The sequence below is a fragment of the Desmodus rotundus genome, chromosome X (genome assembly GCF_022682495.2).
Source record: "Desmodus rotundus isolate HL8 chromosome X, HLdesRot8A.1, whole genome shotgun sequence".
Classification (NCBI taxonomy): domain Eukaryota; kingdom Metazoa; phylum Chordata; class Mammalia; order Chiroptera; family Phyllostomidae; genus Desmodus; species Desmodus rotundus.
This window is the reverse complement of record NC_071400.1, coordinates 69,041,327-69,058,465: the sequence shown is the minus strand read 5'-3', so window position 1 is coordinate 69,058,465 and position 17,139 is coordinate 69,041,327. Positions and strand designations below refer to the sequence as shown.

Genomic DNA, 17,139 nt, shown 5'->3' with positions numbered 1-17,139 from the left:
CAAAAAGGCCAATGTGCTGATAGCAGAATGAGAGAAAGAAAGAGAGGTGGCATTTGGCAGTAAGCTCAGTGAAGTGAACAGGAACTAGATTGGACATGGACATTTAGGACATGGTAAGTTTATGTATTGGTTCTGGATGTTATAGGTTGCCATTAGAGGATTTTAAGCAGACAAGGGATAGGTTGTAATTTAAACTTTAAGAAAATGAATCTGGTTGCTTTGTAGACAATGGATTCCAAAGGGCAAGGTTAGAAGAGGGAACAGTTAGGAGGCAATTTTAACAGGACAGATGAACCCAGGCAGATATTTACCCATGGGGGTGGAGAGAGAGATCAAACTATGGACTGTGGTGGAGCTGAAGTTCACAGGACTTGCTCATAGATTGGGTGTTGGGGACAGAGAGAAAAAGGAGAGTTCATTGTCATAGTCTGTTCTTCTTCTTACCTGATCTTCATTGATTTAAACATCGCTTACCTCTGTCACCTTTTCCATACATCCTTTTAAGTTATCATTGTCCCTCTTAATATTTGAAATGTTGAGTGTTGACACTTGCATCATCTTTGTTATAAAGTTGTCTTGTTATTGAAATTGTATACACATAATTTGGATATTTTTTCACCAAAAGTCACTGGTAATACTGTTGTTCATCATACCTTCCTTACATTTTTTTCTTAACTTAAATGCACTTACATATTTATCTTATTCCATTTTTATCCTCCATTACAAAATGTCCAATCATTTAAGTCTTGATTTTATTCCTTATTATACTAACAGTTCTGCATCTATCTTGCATCGTCATGAGATGTGATTAGCAAAGTCTTTTTGTTACCATCCTGATTGAAAATGTTAATCATAAATCCAGACCCCTAGGCTTGCTTTATACACTTACTTTTTAAAATAGTCATTCAGCTATTGCTAAAAATGTACTTTTCAACAGTTAACAATACTTTCTTTTATTTATACTTCCTTTCATTTGTACTTTTTTTTTCACTTAATTACTTGCCAACTGTATCCAAGGCTCTGGGCTAAGCACTGAGAAGGGTGTGTGTGTGTGTGTGTGTGTGTGCGTGCGCGCTAAGCACTGAGAAGGGTGGGTGTGTGTGTGTGTGTGTGTGTGTGTGTGTGTTATGTGTATATCAAGTATAGATCCTGTCTTGAAGTAAAAGTTTGTGCATATAAATAAATATACTGAAAGAAATACAACAACTGATCCACTGGATTCTTTCCAGGTCCAGAGAGCCAGAGAAATCCTGTGTATTTTGGGAGGCAGATATGTTGTGTGAAGGGTGAAGATGTAGAGTTAGGGTGAGAAAGTTTTTGTGGGTTTTTAACTAGTATCATCTAATTTGGGTTTCATAAAGATCTACTTTCTAGTAGTTAAATAAATAGAATAAGCTTTTGGATGATAAGAGAGAAGAGTCCGTCAAAGATACTTTAGGTTTTCAGGTCTGAGTTCTACATGGTTTAGTAATAATACCTGTTAATAAATTAAGTTTGATATTTAGCCAAGCAATAAGCAAAGTGCTCCCCAAACTATCTCATTTATACCTGTTAGCATCCCAAGGTTATCCACTTAGTTAGAACCAGGATTTAAGCCCATATCTGCCTTATGTAAAACCCACTTGTATGTATCTATGCCACAGGATTTCACTTTGCGGCAGGGGCAAGATTGAAGAGCCAGTAAAATAGTTGGAAAGAGCTGTTCAACAGAGGCTGTAGGAAGTATAGAACTCTTAGACAGCAATCAAAGTCAGAGTTGACTGGCCAGGGAGTCTTCTATTTAGTGGTTTGTGATTGCCTTGAGAGGAAGAAGAGGATTCTGGGGACACAACTTGGGAAATTAATCTGTTGAATATTTAAGAAAAGCAAATAGTTGAATTAGATAAAGGTCAGAAGAGAGCATGGGGAATATACTGTTACAAAAATAGAGACGGGGGTCTTTTTTTCACAAGCTCAGTTTTACTGTAAAACTGTAGCCACACCATTTCTTTGGTCCTCAAATCTAGTGTCCTGCCACCCTGTCTGGTGCGGCTCAGTAGATTGAGCACTGGCCTGTGAACCAAAGGGTTGTCGGGTCTATTCCCAGTCTAGGGCACACGCCTGGGTTGCAGACCAGGTCCCCAGTAGGGGGCTCTTGAGAGGCAACCACACATTGATGTTTCTCTCCTCTCTCCCTCCTTTCCCCGCTGTCTAAAAGTAAATAAATAAAATCTGTTTTCAAAATCTAGTATCCTGCCAACAAAGGTACTGATTTGTTCTGGCTTCTGTGAGCAATACCAATTCTTTTTTTTTAATCCTCACCCAAGGACATGCTTACTGATTTTAGAGAGGGAGAGGGAGAGAAACATAGATCCATTGCCTCTTGTACATGCCCCTGATTGGAGACCGAACCCACAACCTAGTCACGTGCTGTAACATGGAATCAAACCTTTGACCTTCTGGGTTATGGGACAATGCTTCAGCCAACTGATCTAGACTGCCAATTCTTAAGAAATGGTATTCTCTCTTACCATTCCTTCCCTCTACTTCGAGTCATTTTCTAAATCCCCTGTTCACTTTCTTCTACCATCCATAGAAATGTGGCTTTCTACCTTTAATATGTCCCTGTCACTTCTCTTGCTGAGGTCACCAGTGACCAACTATTTTAAGCATATTAAGGCAGAAATATAAACTTTCTTCAAAGTCCCCATTTATACCTCAAATCTGGCCCCCACTTACCCTGTCAGCCATTTCTCCCAATGCTGCCTTGAGATGTGTGCTTGAATTTTCTATTTATTTTTTATCACTCTCTTTAATATTTTAAACCATCTTTAATATGGACTGCAACTTTTACACCTCCTCTCTTTTTTCTCCTTTCAGTTATTTTTTAGTAAAGCATAAATTCGGTATACATTGAAAGTATGAGTTGTATAGACTATTTAAAAATATATTTAAAAATATATATCAGTGAGATATAAGAAGTGGAATGGAGAAGATATACAAATACAGTTATCTTCCTTAACTTTCTCCCTGTAAGTTATTGTTTTTAATTCATAAATACTGTGAATCTACAATGTATGATGTTTAGGTTTTCACATTAAGTGGTAAGTCTGCCCAATCAAAAAGAATATAAGCAAAATTTACCTTGTGCCTTCTCATCCACTCAGCCGACTCAGTAAGCTCTACCCAGTTCTTTTCATTCTTTCAAATTTGTTTAATACTTATCATGAATTGAGTTGATGCTCAGGTATTGTGTGCTATGTGATAGAAATATTTGATCACTTCCCTCGCACTTAAATGGGAAATAGTCAAAACATTAAAATACATGATCTTTACTACAATGATGGAAAAATTTGTTTAAAAAACTGTACAGAGCCCTGACTAATGTGACTTAGTGGGCTGGGCATTGTCCCACCAACAGAAAGGTCACTGGTTCAATTCGCAGTTAGGGCACATGCCTGGGTTGCAGGTTTGGTCCCAGGTTTGAGGGGCATGTGAGAGACAACCGATCAATGTTTCTCTCTCACATCGATATTTTTCCCTCTCTTTGTCCCTCCCTTCCCCTCTCTAAAAATAAGTAAATAAAATCTTTTTTAAAAAATGGGAGAAGCACAGAGGGGGAAGCAATTCTGAAAGAGGGGAACATTCAGGAAAGGTTTCACAAAAGTACTGCAGTTCTATAATTCCTTATCCTAAACTCCTTAGGCCAAATGTGTTTTGATAGTTAGAAATCTTAGGACTTAGTAAGGTAATAAAGTACATTTACAATATATTTTACCTTCCCAACAGGGTCTGTGACAGTATCCTAGAATCAAACACATTAATATTTCTGCAGTAAAACATATAGTCACTCTCATGAGGTAGGTAAAAACTATAAAACACCTCAGGTCAAGTTTCAACATCAGATGAGTTTATGAAAAATTTATGAGAAATTTGTAGGTTTGTAGTAGATTATGAACCTGTATTTATACTAAGTGACTTAATAATGGGAAATGATGTTATCTCCTATTGCACCTACTATCTCTCCTTATTTTGAGACTGAATTACTTGTGCTTAAACCAGTCAACATCATTCTTGTTTTTTTTCTTTGCATTTTCAAAATCAAATTGGGTCTTTTAGAACCCTGCAATTTCATAGCATCCTTTAGTCATTTAGTAAATCTCCTTCAATTTTTACATCCTAACTATTTTACTAAAATACACTAATCTTTATACTCCACATTCTTCCAGATACCTCCTACATTACCGTGATTCAAAAGAATATTCATTATTTTGACTACTTCTCTCATTTCATAATGCAGTGAACTTGACTTAAAAAGTTCACAGCCTAACTCCTAAGGAAAATTTTAGTGGAAGCTCAAGGCATAATTTCTTTTTTGATTTCCTTTAACTGTTAAAATGAAAAATGTTTTTCTACACATGCCCCATATATTGCAAGCAAACTTAATTTCTCTTTCTTTAGACAAAACTTTTTTAAAAATATATTTTATTGATCATGCTATTACAACTGTCTCATTTTCCCCCCTTCTCTCCCCTCCTCCTTGCACACCCCTTCCCACCCACATCTACCCCCCGCCTTTAGTTCATATCCATGGACCATACATATAAGTTCTTTGGCTTCTACATTTCCTATACTATTCTTACCCTCCCCATGTCTGTTTTCTACCTACCATTTATGCTACTTATTCTCTGTACCTTTTCCCCCTCTCTCCCCTTCCCACTCCCGTTGATGTGATCTCCATTTCTGTGATTCTGTTCCTGTTCTAGTTGTTTGCTAAGTTTGCTTTTGTTTTTGTTTTAGGTGTGGTTGTTATTAACTGTGAGTTTGCTGTCATTTTACTGTTCATATTATCTACTTTTTCTTAGATAAATCCCTTTCACATTTCATATAATAAGAGCTTGGTGATGATGAACTCCTTTAACTTGACCTTATCTGGGAAGCACTTTATCTGCCCTTCCATTCTAAATGATAGCTTTGCTAGATACAGTAATCTTGGATGTAGGTCCTTGCCTTTCATGACTTGGAATACTTCTTGCCAGTCCCTTCTCGCCTGTAAGGTCTCTTTTGAGAAATCAGCTGACAGTCTTAGGGGAACTCCTTTGTAGGTAACTGTGTCCTTTTCTCTTGCTGCTTCTAAGATTCTCTCCTTATCTTTAATCTTGGCTATGTAATTATGATGTGCCTTGGTGTGTGCTTCCTTGGGTCCAACTTCTTTGGGACTCTCTGAGCTTCCTGGACTTCCTGGAAGTCTATTTCCTTTGCCAGATTAGGGAAGTTCCCCTTCATTTTTTTTTTCAAATAAAATTTCAATTTCTTGTTCTTCCTGTTCTCCTTCTGGTACCCCTATAATTCAGATGTTGGAACGTTTAAAGATGTCCTGGAGGTTCTTAAGCCTCTCCTCATTTTTTTGAATTCTTATTTCTTCATTCTTTTCTGGTTGGATGTTTCTTCCTTCTGGTCCATACCATTGATTTGAGTCCCGGTTTCCTTCCCATCGCTATTGGTTCCCTGTACATTTTCCTTTGTTTCTCTTAGCATAGCCTTCATTTTTTCATCTAATTTGTGACCAAATTCAACCAATTCTGTGAGCAGCCTGATTACCAGTGTTTTGAACTGTGTATCTAATAAGTTGGCTATTTCTTCATTGCTGAGTTATATTTTTTCTGGAGCTTTGATCTGTTCTGTCCTTTGGGACTTTTTTTTTTTTTTTTGTCTTGGCGCGCCTGTTATGTAAAGTAGCAGAGCCTTAGATATTCACATGGGCAGGGCAACCCACGGCACTGTGCTGTGACGTCGTATGTGGGGAAGGGGGTCCAAGAGGGAATAGTGCCTCTTGCTCCACTCTCTGCTGGCTTTCAGTCACTTCCTCTGCTACCCACAAGCAAAGTGGGCCCTTCTGGTGCTGATTCCCATGGGGGTGGGTTTGTGTACGTTCTAGGACCCTATGCGTCTCTCCAGTGAACTCTCCTGTGAGGCTGGGAGTTTCTCCCACTGCCACCTCAACCCCCAAGGGGTTTTCAATCAGTGGTTTTGAGGCTTTATTTCCCCCGAGCTTGAACCCTGGGATTGCGTGGTCTGTTTCACTCCCCTGCTGTTCCTCCTGGTTTATCTGCACTCGAATGTGGGGCCGTGGGGTCCACCAGCCACTGTTTTTGCCGTGTGTCCTCTCCGCCCAGCTGCCCGTTCCCGCCCCTCCTACCGGTCTGGGTGAATGTGTCTTCTTTAACTCCTTGGTTGTCGGACTTCCACACAGTTCGATTTTCTGTCAGTTCTGGTTGTTTTCTGTTTTTAAATTGTTGTCCATCTTTTGGTTGTACGAGGAGGCACAGTGTATCTGTCTATGCCTCCATCTCGGCTGGAAGTAGACAAAACTCTTAAATGTCTCTCAGGTTTAAGCCCTACCTGTTAGTAGTTGAGTTTTCTGGATCATTAACTGTTTTTAAAGTAGAGCAGTCTCAAACATAAGGCTGCTGATCTCCTTTAACTCATTGAACTATGATAGTTTTTCTTTGTTGATATAACTTATTCTCCTTTAAAATATATAAAATTTGCATACTATGCATTGCTACTACCCACAAAACTTGTTCATCCTTTTTCCCCCAACTTTTTATTTTGAAATTTTTTTTAAACTATAAAAATGGTTGAAAGACTAGTACAGTTAATACCTACATAACCTCATCAGGAGTCATCAGATAAGTCTTTGCCACAAACACCCTCCCCTCTGGCATTGATCTGTTCTGTGTGTCTGTGAGTCTGTTTTTGTTTTGTTTTGTAGTATTCTTTAGATTCCACGTATAAGTGAAATCACAAACTTAATTTCTTATATCATTTTGTCATTCTTTTGACCATTTTTATTCTTTTTATCTTAGTTTTTAAAAGTATCTTATTCACAATAGTGGCACTTTATGTGCTTTTTTGTGCCTTTTGTATATGTGTAATCACTATATATTCATTATTTGCCTTTCCTTTTTAATTTTTTAAGTGTTAGAATCTGTGCTATTTAACATCCCAGTGAAATATTGCAGGCACGGCAGCATCGTGTAGTTGTTTGTAGTCTAGGTTACCTTCGTATATCTTAGATTCTCCATTTACTGGCTGGGGGACCAAGGGCAAATTACTAAACCTATTACTACTCTTGTTTACCTTTCTGAAAAATGAGGATGATATATTATCTTTCTAATATAACTTATGAATATTATGTAGGTCTTAGAATAAACTGTTAATAGTAATTATGGAAACCTCAATCACCTGATTTTTAAGAAAGTTAATATTCATGGATCTAGTACAGTGGTTCCCAACTGTGGGCAATTTTGGTTGCCCTTGCTCTTGTCCCCAGGGGCCATATGGCAGTGTCATGATTAGAGTGGCAGGGATGCTACTAATACTTTGTGTGTAGAAACTAGGGATACTGCTAAAAGTCCTATAGTGTACAGGACAGTCCCCCACTACCCCCAGCACACACACACAACAATTATCCAGTGCAAAATAACAGTAGTGCTGAGGTTCAGAAATTCTGACCTAATAGAATCTAAACTAAACTCCTTTTAAATAATTCGTTTTATGTTCTTTTTGGTGTAACTATTGCACTTTCAGTTGGCACTCATTGCATAGTTTTTTCAAATTAAAAAAAAACTTCAATTTAGTAATTATATAATTACTTTAACACAATTTATGGATTTTATTTGTGAAGTTCAGATGTAGATCACTGCCAGGCACTAATCTAATCATTTATATGGCATGTAGTCCTCATAGTAGCACTGTAAGTTAGCTGCCCCCTTTTTATAGTTGAGCAAACGAAGGCACAGTAAGTATGTGTGGAGCTAGGATTTGAACCCATGCAATCTAGCTCTATAATCTGTGCTCTTACCTACCCTGAAGCTTTCTCTCTCTGGTTTTTTAAGGCTCTAATTATAAAAATATGGTGCCCTGGCTGTTGTGGCTCAGTGGATTTAGTGCCGGCCTGCGAACCAAAGGGTCACTGGTTGGATTCCTAGTTGGGGCCCATGCCTGGGTTGCGGGCCAGTTCCCCGGTGGGTGGCACATGAGAGGCCACCACACATTGATGTCTCTCCCTGTCTTTCTCCTTCCCTTAACCCTCTCTCTAAAAATAAATAAAATCTTTAAAAAAATAAAGACATGGTGATTTGTGAAGTTGTTATTATACTAGTGTATTGGAAATTTTACAGAATTTTTGACATGTCTTCCCACTTCACCACTTATAAAACAGGAGGTTTGCACTGGTTTTTACTTGCCTGATCATAATAATCATCTCAGACTCTTATTAAAATCGATTTCTAGGCTCTGTTTCTAACAAAATAATTGAAAGCTCAATGAAAAGAACCCTGCAATCTCTCTCATGGTGGCCTAGATGAATCCTGTGATCAGGGTATAGTTACGAAGACCAATCCATAGTTAGCATAGATCCCAACACTGTTGCCCAAGGGGATCTTCTAATACACTATTGGGTTACATATACAATGTTTTGTGATAACATTGAGCAAACAAAATCTAAAAGTTTTAAAACTCTACTTTCTCATGGTTAACATATATTTTGCTTTAATGCTTGTTGTTTCTACCTGAGAGTTTAAAGCTAAGATACTCATTTTATCATTGACTGAGACCTTGATTTTCCGCCATGTGGTTAGTTTAAATGAAACTGTTAGATGTCTTACTGACATTTAAACCCTCACTGTTGTCTCTGGGGGAATGTAACCCTGGAGTGACAGGTATGTTAATGAGGGCTCATGTGTTGGCTGGCTTTCCCTGCATGGCTCTTTCAGTAAGAGGGATTGTACAAGGCAAAGTGCCTCTTGGTATGCTTGAATTTATACACCATCTGTTTCTTAGTGGCTGAGATGGTTACCATAAAGACTTTAAAAGTGCCATATCAAGTTAACCTGTGCCTCATCTGCGTCTACACTGGTATTTGGAAAGGTTGCTCCCAGAATGTTAAAGTAATCCCCAGTGTTGTCTTAACTTCAATATAATATTACATCACTTATGGCTTCGTTTGTTTATTTTCCTGCCCCAGAAACCTCATCCCAAGATTAAAATCTTGTAAAAACATTCATTTGTTCCCTAAGTAATCTTTGCTCTCGGGCATTTCTTCTGCCTGGAAAGTGCCTCCCTCCTACCTTTCCTTCCTGCTTACATCTAAATTGACAACTTCTTTATGTGCACTTCTGTGATTTCCACCTCCCCTCGCTTGAAGATGAGCTCTCCCTCCTTAGCATCCTTGGTATACTATGTCTATTTATCTTTTGCCTAATTTATGAATATATTGTGTATGATCATTTTTCTTAATATTATCCTCTTCAGTTTTCTTACTCTAATATTTTAAGTATATATTTTCATTTCTATTTGTAGATTGGTTTTTGAGTGGACTTAGAGTCTACTGTGTAACCTCAAATACACCAAGCCCTCAGTCAGCCTTTTCTTGGTTTTCTTCCAGGCCAGAATTGTCTTTAATATTCTGCCGTTCTGCGGTAGTCTTTCATCCAAATAGCTAAAAACAGGGGTTAGATCCTGAAACCACAATGATCCTTAAAAGTCAGAGAATTCCCTGCTTCTCTAATCTCCTGAAATTATTTCTGACTCTATTTCTAAAATGCATTTATTAAAAACAGCGTATCTTCTATATTTTTACAGTTTTTGCTAGTGATTTAATGTTATTTTTAACAAATTGAATTCTTAATTGGTATAAGGTAAATTTATTAAAATTCAACAAAACTAAAATGATAGCGGAAATGACAACCTTGATTTTTTTTAACTTATTTTTTAGCTCTTCAGTACACTCAAACATCTTCATGTAAAATCAAAGTCTAGGGTTAATCAAAGCAGAAGAGATTACTGTTAAGTCTTGAATATTATATCTTATCTTCCCTAGGCTCCTTCTCCTAAAGGTCTGTATTTTCTACTATTTCCCTGCCCTTCAATGGAATCATTCTTTCCTTAGGACCTGCTCATTGCTGTGGACTTCAAAAGAGCGTCTCTCTCTCTCTCTCTCTCTCTCTCTCTCTCTCTCTCTCTCTCTCTCTCTCTCTCTCTCTCTCTCTCTTCTCTCTCTTTCTCTTTCTCTCTGTCTCTCTGTCTCTGTCTCTGTCTCTCTCTCTCTCTCTCTCTCATCTCCTCCTATTCCAATGGCTACAGTTTGAAAATGGGAAGGAACAAACAACTTTAATATTAAGGGCAGGGAGGAAACTAATTTGGTTATTCATTGTCAGATCAGATTAATAGAGCTGTCTCTTTTCTAGGGTTCTCATATCTCACAGAATAAAAATTCTGGAGCTGTGATTTTAGACACAGAATATTCATGGCCTAGTATTACTGGCAGCCCTATCTCTAACCCTTTACTCTTTGCAGGGAAGTAGTATATTGCCTTTTTCTAGATGAAAGTAGCAGACTAACCATAAATTATAAATTGCCATTTAACTGCCAATGTAATCAGCATTGCAGTTGAAAGTTAATTTTCTGAGTAAAGAGTGGGATAATAATACTCCACAGAACCAAGGCTTTGTGTTTGGGGGAAAACAACTACATTGAGTTTATCTCATCTTCAAAAGAGAAGAGAGGGAGTGGGTAAGAAGAAGTGTGAGAGTCATTGTGATAGCCTTATGTCGTAAGACAGACAAATTTAGTTTCTGAGCACTCTGTACATTTGTAAGATCAAGATAATAATGGCATAATATGTGTTAAGTACTTAATACCAAGCCTCCTGTCTGGTCCTTATTCTTTATTTTTATTTTATTGTTTTATTATTTTTGTTCCTGCATGAGAACATAGTGGAGTCTGCCATTCTTCCAGAGGTATCTTACAGGATTTTGGGCATTATTTTCCTATGAAAGAGACCTTATTTTGAAGCCCTGATTGGCTAACTTGTTCAGTAAGATCAGGGCTTTCAGAGGTGAATTGTATGGGACACAGGGAAGGAAGGAAAAGGGAAAGAGTGGTGTACTGTTCAAGAGCTAGCAGCATAGTCTAAATTATATTCTCTGGTTTGCCATGATCTAGGTTTTTACTTGCTACCTCCCTGGCACACTGTCACAAACACATACCACAGAATACACACGGAGAGAGAGACAGAGAGAAGAGAGAGCTGTCCTAGCTTGGATTTGCAACCATAGTCTAAAGTTTTGGGGGTTTTTTTCTAAATAAGTTAAATGAGCAAGAATTATTGAACAAAGTGAGACATTCTTTTAATGATACTTAATAGATTTGCCTTACAACTGTGAAGTTGATATTGTTTTATGTTTGTTAAATAAATTAACAAGTTTTACATATATTTTTAGTCATCTTTTATCCTGGCTTAATTTCCATAGGCTCCGATAAAGTGATGATAACTTTAACTTAGTCTCATAAACTAACAAGGAAATATAAATTAAGAGAAATTAAATATGGTATTAATTATCATACTCTAAATTTTAGTTTTTCAGTAATCAAATGTTTATTGAGCACCTTCTATATGCCAGGCACTGTCATAGGCAGAGAGTAAGCAAGATGAATAAAACTGATAAGACCTTCGCTTTCAAACAGTACTCAGTTGCTAAACCCATTTCCTTTTCTTTGGGGTATTTCATTGTCTCCAAATTTTAGAGGCAAAAGTGCCTCAGAGATCATTTAGTCCAGCCTCTTTGTTGAAATGGAGAACCTGAGCCACTAAGATTCAGAGGAGAGTAAGAGAATTTAGCAGACAATTTCAAGTAATGAGAGCAAACCTGTAGGAACATCAGCACAAATTGTGAGAATTCACTATATTGTTAGCATCATAAGTATGTGTTTAGAAAAGGTACAAATTACAAGAAAAGTTCAATTGTGTTAATATAAATAAAACATTCCACTATATTATTTTCAAGTTAAAATAGAGGATTTAAATGTCTTTTTTCTTCATTAGTGCTAGAGTAAAACCAATTTGGTTTTCTGCATGTAGACTCAAAAAAATTTCCAAAGCAACTATACACATGATGCTGTTTATGATTATCTGGATAGTGTTGATAGAAATAATGTGCCTTCCTGCCTTGCTAGAATCACAGCAGTTCAGATCTGGAATTCATACCCCTTATTTCAAAGATGAGAATATTGACTCCCAAAGAGGTTAACTGACTTGCCCAAATAAGAGCCAAAATTAACAGCTTATACTTAAGCAAGGAATCAGGTTTTATATATTAAGATCATTATATTTTTATGTTCAGATGCAAATTATTCTCAACTTTAAATGATCTAATGTTATCATCAAACCTGCTAAACATAAACCTTTTTTTAAAATCTGAGAACATTTGAGAAATTGACAGAAGAAAAATAGTCACAGGTATTGGAACAGAGTCTCTTGGCATTATTTCTAATAGTATATCTTTTGTGTTAAAGAATATTCAGTATTCAGTTGCTGGTCACAAATAATTTTTTCCTCACAATAGGTATTGTCTTCTAAGAACTCTGAAGCAATGTCAGACGTTGAGGGAAGCTCTCATTGCTGCAGGAAAAGAGATTATATGGCATGGGCGGACAAAAGAAGAACCGGCTCATTATTGTAGCATTTGTGAGGTAAATAACTGTTCTTATCCACCCTTGTTTTATAAAGTCCTTTACTTTACCTCTCCGGTTTCTCTTTAGTTATTTTTTAAAATGTATTTATAATTTCATGTAATACATTTTACTGAAATTGACCGGTTTAATGTTATTTTCTTGTTACTTAGCTATTATATTAAAATTTAATCTGGTGATAATATTATTTTACTAAAATATGAGTTGACGCTAAAAGTAGCTACTACAGAGTCATTCATCTGTTAGATATTTAACAGGTGATAGTCATCAAGAAGTTTAGTCTTGAGATTTTAAACTGAGAACAATCCAGAAGCAGACAGATGCCAATAAACCGGATGTACAGGGTCTGGCAGAAGTACTGCCTGCTTGAGTGTAGTTGGTAGGGTAAAAATATGGGTGTAATAATTTATAGTTTTAATTTGAACATTTTACCTAAAATGTCATATGGTGTGCTTGAGTGTGATAGTGTTATGTTACAGAATTACATGCTTATGATTTTGTAATAAAATAGGCATTATTTGTGTTGGACCCTGTAGTTCATTATAGCTTCAGGCAGATCAAGATTCCATCCTGTCGGATGCAATTCACAATACATTGGTCAGTCTTCTTTTGAAGCCAATGCTTGCAGAGATGCAGAAATAATGAAGATATGGTACCTGAAGGAGCTTCCTTTCTACTCTTAAGAACACAAATTATAAACAATTATAATGTACATAAGATTTGTACTGTTATGATAACACTGAGGGTAAAAAATGACCAAATTTTTGTATCTATTATTGGCATAAGAGTTCACAAAAGTATTAACATTTGAGTCCATACTTAAGGCTGACTGTGACTTCAGAGGGCTAAAAAATGGTGAGAATTGGAGGTAGAATGAATGTTATTATAAGCTATAATAACAATATGGGAAATGGAATGGCTTATTCATAAATAGATAAGTAGTCCAATGTGACTGGAACACAGACAATACTAATTATACGTCTAGGTAGTAGGAAGCTTACAGAGCATCTTGAAGGACTGAAAGGAATTTGCTATTTATTCTGAGGTCATTGAAGCCATCAAAAGATTTTGAGAGGCAACCAACTTGGATATGTGTTTCAAAGAGAGAAGTGATTTGAAAAGATGGAGGTAGGAAGCTGTTGCAGAGGTCTTAAGTAAGAGTTGTTATCTTAAGGCCTAGACGAGAACTCAAAATTATTTCATAGATAAAATCCACAAGACAGCTTCTTAAGTGGCAGAAGTGAGGGACAGGTTGAAGGATGCTCACAAATTTTCTGGCTCAAATCATGAATCATGTTGCCCATTGGTGGTAATGGAAGACATGGTGAACTCTGGGGTTTTGATGGACATAGCTTTTCAAAGAAGACATGAAGTCATGAGAGTTTTCTGTCATTGAATAAATTCAAGGATATGCCAGAGATATTAATGAACCATTCCAAACCTTGAAATTCTCTAATTCTGTCGTTGGCTTTTATTTTAAATAATCCATCTGCTATTTTAATGTTGTATCACCTGGCCAAAGTAAGTCATTAGGAGCTTAGACAGATTCTAATTAGGTGTGTTACACCTCAGGAAGATGAATGTATAACCTTTCCAGTATTTCACAGTGACTCCTATCCTGCAGTGTTATTCCTTATCCTGCCTGAACCTTAGCAACTCACCATTCTTTCTGTATAAGATACAGGTATTATTCTAAAATCATACTATACTCATGAGTTCACTTTTTGTTTGTACTCATACTCCTTACCATGAGGCTTATAGCTGTATACTTACTGTCATTTACCTGTCAGTTTCCTCATCTGTAAAATCAGATTATATTCATTCAGCAAGTGTTTTGAGATTTGACTAAACATTGAGCACTATGATATGCCCTGGAGGTGCAAAAGTGAGTAAACATAGTCTTATCTTTGCGGAGCTCGGTCTGTAGGGGAAGACAAATATCTATACACAGTGCCCTGTTATGAGAAGTAAAAGGAAAGTGATGCCTACTCTTATGTGTTTGTATACAAATGTTTTGGATTTAAAACAAAATAGACTGATTTTTATCCAACTTTTAAATTAGGCTTTAGCTGGTGGTTGTGATGAGTATGCCATTTCCTTAGGTCACTGCCCTGAATATGCATTACCACTCATGTCTTTGGGTTTAGTTCAGAATAAACCTTGTCCATTAAAGAATCTTAAGCACAGCTAAGTTTGTCTTGGTGCCCATCTTAACTAGAAATAACTGTCCACAATTCCATGTAAAGTAGAATTCTATAATTATATTAAAGCAATACAATAAATACCACTGTCGCTATTGAATGGTTTTTCTCTTGTATAAAATAGGTGGAGGTTTTTGATCTGCTTTTTGTTACTAATGAGAGCATTTCTCGAAAGACCTACGTAGTGCATTGCCAAGATTGTGCACGAAAAACAAGCAGAAACCTGGAAAATTTTGTGGTGCTAGAACAGTACAAGATGGAGGACCTGATGCAAGTCTATGATCAATTTACATTAGTAAGTGAAATCAACATGTGAGTACATAGTTAGCTGGATAGGGAAGCAGCGTTGTTTGTTCTGCCACCTGATAAGCAGGAGGTAATGAAATATTTCAGTTTTCTTTTGGTTTGTTGGATATTGCATGAGGAAGTACTTATATCATTCCCCACCCCACTTGCAAGTATTTATTCCTATGAAGATAGCATATTTCATTTTCACTTTTCTTTCTGGTGAGATCAGCCTAAAGAATGTCACAGTAATTATATTTTTAAAACTTTATTTGCTTTTTGAACACTATTATATTCTTTATGCCATCTAATGGCAGTTGATAAAATTTTTGTGTATACACAGATTATTAGTGTCAACAAAATGAATCAGTAAATGTGCTTTTAAACATACTTCTGCTTTTAGAGCTCATTGTATTTTTAAAAAATTTTGTCTTTGCCGGAAGTATTAACCTCATGGGAATATTTGATGGCACTTAACTTCTTGCTATGTTACAAAACCTTATGAATTCAAGTATACTTATAAGTTACAGGGTTTTTTAAAAATTTTAAACAGCAGATTTGGGGGGAAGCACTTTACTCTAGCACGTCACTAGTTTTATGAATAGAAGCAGACATAATTTATGAATTGTTGTTGATTTCCTCCAATAAATTTCTCTTACATATGAGATTAAGAACTGAATTCTTGAAATTAGTTCCTGATATTTTCATTCGAATGGTCTTCAAGATTGCTTGAAGAAGAAAATTATCTGTAGTATGTTAAACAAAATATATTATCTAGTTGAGATAGGTTCTGCATCCAGTCACTAATAAAATTGTAATTGATTTGTTACATTATTTTCCACAAGCCTTTTTTTAAAAAGCAATCTAAAAAAATGGCCTACCATAAAAAAATGTTACTGAATTGTAATGTTCTTGAGCATACGACTATTTGGTGAAGAAGTTCCAAAAAAATGCAGGTGCACTAAGTAGGGTAATGATCTCAGACTCTTAGGAGAATTGGCTAGGGAGTCAGTAAGGGAGGTTGTAGTTTGACATCATGTTTGCAGGCTGTTGAAACTTCCTTGAAAATTGTTTTTTCCCTACATTCATTAGCAGACTGTTTTCAGCATTGAGCTAGGGAACACTATTAACAATTTGTATACCAAAGTAACATACCTTACTTTTTTTTAGGCTCCTCCATTACCATCTTCCTCATCTTGATATTGTTCCATGGACATTCAATGCGACCTTTTCTGCTATTCAGGAAGTAATCCGGTTCTGCACCCACTGGTTTTTGTAGCTGTCTCGTAAGGCTGCTGGCTGAAAACTGTGTCTATGCAACCTTCCAAGTGCGGAGTGTCAACCAACTGGACAGAGAGCACTGCTCCTACTCCAGGACTCTCACAAGCTGATCCAGCTGTGCTTCAGAAAAAAAACATAATAATTTCCGTGTTTTGTATATATCTGACAAAACTGGCAACATCATACAGACTACTGACTTGAAGACAACCTCTTTTATATTTCTCTATTTCTGGGCTGATGAATCAGTTTTCATCTTTTCCCCCTTCAGAATTTTCCTTGGAAAAAATACTAGTCTAGCTGATCATTTCTTTGTAAGGTAGTTAGCAATTTTAAGGCTTTCTTTGGTCAACTTTTTTTTTTTTAATGTGAAAAGTTAGGTAAGGAATTTTTTTACTGCTTTTATGTTTCTCTGTCTTGTTTTGAAACCATGACGGTTATTACACTTTTGGTTCCTAAATAAAATGTTTAAAAAATTAACAGCCAAGTCACAAAGATAATGGATTGCACATAGACTAAGGAATAAACTTCAGATTTGTGATTTTTGTTTCTAATCTTGATGTAAATTTACACTATTTATAAATACATATTTATTGCTTGAAAATATTTGTGAATGGAATGCTGTTATTTTTTCCAGATTTACCTGCCATTGAAATTTTAAGGAGTTCTGTAATTTCAAACACTACTCCTATTACATTTTCTATGTGTAAATAAAACTGCTTAGCATTGTACAGAAACTTTTATTAAAATTGTTTAATGTTTAAAGAGTTTTCTATTGTTTGAGTTTTAAAAAGACTTTATGTACAGTGCCCAGTTTTTGTTCATTTTTCAAATCTGATTATATATATTTTATATATAC

General features: G+C 36.2%; 1 protein-coding gene across 8 annotated transcripts in view; it reads left to right on the top strand.

The window, feature by feature from the left end:
* Positions 1–16,760, top strand: part of KDM6A (lysine demethylase 6A) — a 180,823-nt gene extending 164,063 nt beyond the window's left edge. For all 8 annotated transcript variants that reach the window (XM_053917341.2, XM_053917340.2, XM_053917338.2 and 5 more), the window contains 3 exons: positions 12,390–12,516; positions 14,842–15,012; positions 16,173–16,760. In XM_053917341.2, coding sequence (XP_053773316.1) covers positions 12,390–12,516; positions 14,842–15,012; positions 16,173–16,202 — 328 coding nt within the window. In that variant the 3' untranslated portion in view covers positions 16,203–16,760. The remainder of the gene's footprint in view (positions 1–12,389; positions 12,517–14,841; positions 15,013–16,172) is intronic.
* Positions 16,761–17,139: the final 379 nt, after the last annotated feature.